At 37.9% G+C, this 5,660-nt stretch overlaps 2 protein-coding genes across 2 annotated transcripts; one reads left to right on the forward strand and one right to left on the reverse strand.

Annotated features, from left to right (window-relative positions):
• Nucleotides 1-382: 382 nt before the first annotated feature.
• On the reverse strand, nucleotides 383-5,040 carry Cbr-max-1 (the record flags this gene model as incomplete). Its single annotated transcript, XM_045237683.1, has 10 exons — nucleotides 383-607; nucleotides 652-850; nucleotides 897-1,583; nucleotides 1,633-2,011; nucleotides 2,062-2,520; nucleotides 2,566-2,758; nucleotides 2,806-3,492; nucleotides 3,543-3,830; nucleotides 3,878-4,006; nucleotides 4,972-5,040. 10 exons carry the CDS (start codon nucleotides 5,038-5,040, stop codon nucleotides 383-385), a joined length of 3,315 nt encoding a protein of 1,104 aa, XP_045094045.1.
• Nucleotides 5,041-5,470: 430 nt separating this feature from the next.
• On the forward strand, nucleotides 5,471-5,576 carry CBG09440 (the record flags this gene model as incomplete). Its single annotated transcript, XM_045237684.1, is given in 2 exon segments — nucleotides 5,471-5,554; nucleotides 5,571-5,576. The coding sequence occupies 2 exon segments, from the start codon at nucleotides 5,471-5,473 to the stop codon at nucleotides 5,574-5,576; spliced, it is 90 nt and encodes a 29-aa protein (XP_045094046.1).
• Nucleotides 5,577-5,660: the final 84 nt, after the last annotated feature.

Raw genomic sequence — 5,660 nt, forward strand, 5'->3', positions numbered from 1 at the left:
TATTTGCTGGACTCGTTACTCCCTGTTTCGTATTTTTCACATCAAGGGAAATCAGAAAGTTAATTACGACCAAAGTTGCAGCTGGTTCACAAGGAAGTTCAAATCCTAGAGGTGGAAGAATAAATGTCGTGCAAATCTCATAAAGTTTTAATGACTCATTTTCGTTTTCTATGATTAGACAACATTAATGACAAATATTTTATTAAAACGAACATAATAAATTAATGAATATTTAAAATGACATAAAGCAAAATTATCTCCTTCACAAAGCTATAAGTCTAAAGAGCACTTAAAATAATAGAACCACAATTGAAATGAAATCACCGTAACAGAAAAGAGCACTCAAAAAGAAGTGAAAATGTGTATCATAATTTAATTAAATTTATTTAGAAACTTTCCAGACAAGTTTTTGACAACGAATATATTCTGCAAGATGAAGTGTTAGTTGTTCTATTTCATTCTTTTGCATTGAGAATGTCAGCCGTTCTTTCGGCGCTTCATCAGGATGAGATCCGGGTGTCAGAGGACGGATTACGGTTAACATAAAATCTTGTTGAAATTGACCAAATGTAGAAAGACTACTGTAGGAGATGGTGCGGATGACGTCCTGAAAATAAGGAGTTTTTTTGGTTAAATAGAAATTTAACTTACGAAATGTCTCCGATCAAGTAAACTGACAGAATGATCATTGAGAGCCAAATATATTTTTCTCTCATTGTCAGTTCTCATTGATGCTTCATGAAGATCACATCCGAAAAGAGGCCATTTGTTCAGAACTTGGAGAATTACACGAACGCATTCTTGTTCACTCATTCCCACTAATTCATTCCAGTTTGTATTGATTTGAAGTCTGGAATAGATAATGATATCGGAAGTTTCTTATTTTTCAGACTTACCTTAAACTTTTGATGCATGCGACATCTAACATTTTCGATGGATAAAAACGCTGGCTAATAAAATCAAACTGCTGATCAGACAATGATTGATTCGCATCTCCAAATACCATTTGAGCATAGAGGGCTGCCAAACTCTCACACAGTTGATTGCTCAGCGGTATTCTTCCATTAACTATCTCTTCGGATGCTCTCCACACTAAGAACTGTCGTTCGATTGGTGTTTCAGTACTTTTCAAGTGACTCCAATAATGACGCATTCGAAGAGAAAGTGCAGCTGCACAATCTGATGATATTCTTCCTCGTTGAGCATCTCTTGAACGAGATTCCCACGTTGATAGGGAATCACACAGTTTCTGTTTTCCTTTGAGAAGAATAAGACTGTGAGTGAGTGGATCGTTCATGTAAAGAGCATATCCAGAGAGAAGAGCTGGACGCATTCCAAGTTTCAGACAGAGTGAGGAAAGGCATTGACCTATTTCAGTGGATCCATCAAATTCCACGATTTGATATTCAGCATTCGGAAGTTTGACAGATATCGAATGAGGGAATTTAGTTCTGGTAACATCTCTTGTGAGAATAGATGTTACTTCCAAACGACTCGGTCCTTCTTGTCTTCCTCCGACACGTAGACATCTATCCAATGCACTTTCACAAAATATTGCCATTCGAGTTTCGTCAGATTCGTTTCTGAGAGTCAGATAGTTTTAAGAAAGTAGTCCCGGATATAATGACTTACGGTAAATCGACCCATCGAGAAATATGACGTTTCAGAAGCCATAGTAAAGAATACTGTTTTGGAAGGAATAACGGGATTGTTAGAGCTAGAAGTTTCCATCCTTGTAGTCCAAATGGCATAGATCCACTAGTCATTTTGATCAGTTGAGAATATACTTCATTTCTCAAATATTCTTGTTGAACTGCAGTTGAAAGAATATTTTGTGCCAGGTCTATATGATATTGAGTCGCCTGAGGACGCATCAGAACCGATACGAACAATTGACATGCTTTTGCGATTTCCAATGTCTTTTTTCGCTCACTCGGATCGACGGAAGTCATTGTGTCTTTTGGAATTTCTTCTCCAGATGTGAATAACAAATCTTTCCAGAGTGGAGAATCTGCATATCCTTTTTTGAAAATTATCTCTGCATTTCAAAATTTCACTCACCATTTGCAACATTTTCAGCCATCATTCTTTGGACAAGAATCTCGAAAGGAGTACCACAAAGAGCAGCAGTTCCACTAGCAGCTTTTAAAAAGTACAACCATTTTTCCTTTTCTTCCGACGTTCTCAAAATCAAATAAACAGGATCCTCTTGAGCGATTTGTACACATAAACTGTCGTTGTTTTTTCTCTGATTTGGATGCTCTTTGGTTGTCTCCAATTGCTCATCACTACTTCCAGAATACTCTTCCGTTCCGTTCTGTTTCTCACTGATTTGTGATCCTTGTAAGCATAGAAATCCATTGGGGACCAAATCGTTCGAATTTTTGAAGAACATCAGCTTCTGGTTCACCAATGCAGCAAACACTTTCTTCGAGAGACCGCATTTGACACGTGTCATCCATCCACTGATAGAAGCATCGATCGGAGTTACACGACTAGCCATTTCTCGTAGTGTCGTTGCTGAAAATATATAATTCTCGGATTTCTGTAAAATTTAAAAATAACCTTTTATAGCAGCAGATAAAATTGTGACCCAGTCGTGTGTTGTCTTCTCACTTTCAGTCATGAAGTTCATTTTATCAGATGCTGTAATCAGTTGAAATGCATAAGCGGCTCCTTGTTGTTCAATTTTTGAAACTGATCGAATATCCGAGATGTTTATTTTATTAACTGGTTCTTCATCTCTGTTACCATGCTTCTGAAATTACAAAAATTAACTTTCTCGTCTCAAATTCTTAAAATTACCCGATAGAAACAGATATACCCATTCCGCAACACTACATATCTTCTTTTCAATGATTTTATTCTGCTATCCGTAAGATGTGTCCAATATCCAGCCTTCTCCATTGTCTCTCGAGATGGTATAAGAGAAGTTCTAGAATTCGGAGTTCCAGAAGAATATCTCGAAGAGGCATCTGGTGGTGTATAGTAGTCACTTCCCAAACACAAATCCCTGATTGCATAGGCAGCCCCATCTTCATAAGAATGATGTGATGGCACTCTGGGTGAGGAGTTTCTTGATAGTTTCGATGATTTTCTGGATCCAGGAGATTCCGTTCTGTTGTTTGATGAGATTCTGGATACATCAGAAATATGATATGGTGACACAGATGGGCCAGTAGAAGTTCCTTCGGAATCTGCTCCGTCTATCACGGACAAACATTTTTCAGCTGCTTGGATTAGTCGTGTTTCCCAATGTCTTGGTTGATGAGATGGAAGAGTTGGCAGGACTTCTTTCTCCACAGATCGATGCTTCACGATTTCCGAGTAGACAACTTTATCGTCTTTTATGGCCACGAATTCATGAAGATTCACATAATCAGCATATTTCTCGTTTTCATTCTTCACTCGTTCTTCGATTCTTTCAAATGAAGACTCTTCGATATCGTACTCGTAATCTTCTGCATACGAGTTCAAACTATCTCTTTCGGTCTGAAAATGTTGATATTTTAAGATCTGCAATCGAAATTTAAAAAAAATACCATTGACTGGTGAATCCTTCTCGGCAGTGGCATCGGTTTTGCCTCGTCTTCACAAGGCGAAGATTCTGATGTAGAAGACCCTTGAGACGTGTTTTTCAACATTGTTCGAGCTGAAAAAAAAACGAAGTGTGAAAAGTATATTCTGAATGAAAACTTACTAGCTTTTCTCTGAACTCTCGGAGTACATTCTGATATGCTGACGCTCATCTGTTTTCGATCCGTGTCGTCAGAAGTCAGTCCGCTGTCATCAGATGTTCTGTTCTCATCTCGTAACACTGGCAGTGTGCCCTGAACATATGAAAGTGAAGAAAATGTTAACTTTTTGAAGAACTTACAGTAATGCTTCTGCTCATCTCCATTTCTGCTTTGATCTTTCTTGATTTTTCCGTAAAACTTCGGAGCATTTGTAGTTGTGTAGTACACCGCAAGTTTTGAGCTCGAAGTCGTTCGTTTTGATCCTCGAGCTGTAAAAGAGAAGTATAAAGAAAAGAGAAATTTAAGTCAGAAAGTGAGCGAACGACCAATTAATTATCAAGCAGGTGTGTATCTTGATATTTTCAACACTTGCTCCTCAGTTTCAAAAGAAAAAATCCGGGTCAGTCGAATGCGCCACACAGAAAAACGGGGAGATGATTGACGAAAAATGTGGTAGTGTTGGTGGCGGCACAAGGGAGTCGAGGTCTCTGGGAGCAAAGGGAAACGAAGACGGAAAACCATTTGTCAAGATGCCCAAAGTTTAGAAAGAGAGAGAGAGAGAAAGGATCGTGGAGCTAACATTCCTTTGGTTTCTTCTTGGGTTTTTGCATTTTTTGTTTGACATGGAAGGGATTCTGATACATGGATTAGATGGAGGAGAGAAAAAGAATTAGAAGCTAGGAGACAATGAGAAAAGGAACGAATTTTCTATTTAAGAATATTTTGACGAATGAGTTTCTGTCATGGAATGGGGGTTGAGAAATACTGTGGACTCCGATTTTGAATCACTCAAAGCTATGAAGTTCTAATTCATCTGACTCACTATCAGATGGTTACTGTCCTTAATTGAGACGCCTAACGTAAAACCTGTAATAGAAAGGCTCCCATACTGTCATGTTTGAACTGATTTTTCTTGCCTCCTATCCAAGATATCAAAAATGTGTCAACTGACAAAACATTTCTAACATTATGAAATAGTTTATCAGTTGACACCTTTTTTGTATCTTTGACAGGGACGGGGAAAAATTGGCTCTAAAAGTTGGAGGCTCTTCTATTACAGGTTTTACGGTATGTTGTACCACGCGTTTATTCAATTATCTAAAGTTCCAGAATTAAATTAAACATCAGAAATTTGAAAAAAAATAACCAAAAGATCAACCAGCGAATCCTTCAAAATCAGGCTGAGATGGTGACAGGAAATGGCGAAAAAATACATAAACACATTCAGAATGGCTGCTGGACACACCATGAAATTTTTATCGGTTTCCTTCTTCTTTTTTTCTCGTAATTTCCTTACAAACATTTTGAAAAAAAAGGAGGATGAAAAGAAGATGAAAATGAAGAAGACGCAACACCACCGAATTTTATAAACCCCTTCTGCGTTTCGTTTACATCCATATCCACATACATTTGCATATACTCTTCCATCTCCTCCTCCCAATTTCTAAAATGTTGTTTAGCGTGTTTTATCGTAATTAGTGGGGAAAATTAGTGGGCGGGGCTAGTAGTAGTCAGTTTCGCATTGCGTACGGATGTGATCCACCAAAAAGACGGAAAAAAAAGGAAAGGGGAGGTCGATTCCGAAGAAGAAGAAGCCGCGGCATGAAAAATGAAGAGAGTGGGTTCCGAAATTAGAAGAAGAGAGTAGGTTGAGTTAAATAGAAAGACAAAAAAGACGCAGAGAACATACAATTGACAAATTGAATTGATGTGCCTGGATATATTGCCTTGAAATGGAAAATTGGAAGAAAAAAAAAGAGAAAAAAGAAGAGGAAGAAGCGGACCACCAACATGAAAAAAAGTATGTAATTAATAAAGTTGGAGGAAAAAGAGAGTTGATGGATGACGATGAAAAGGGCGGTGACTTCTAGGTGGACCTTGAAGTTAGCTTTGAAATTGGGCAATTTAGGAATCGATAGATTT

Source organism: Caenorhabditis briggsae (assembly GCF_000004555.2).
Source record: "Caenorhabditis briggsae complete genome, chrV, whole genome shotgun sequence".
Classification (NCBI taxonomy): domain Eukaryota; kingdom Metazoa; phylum Nematoda; class Chromadorea; order Rhabditida; family Rhabditidae; genus Caenorhabditis; species Caenorhabditis briggsae.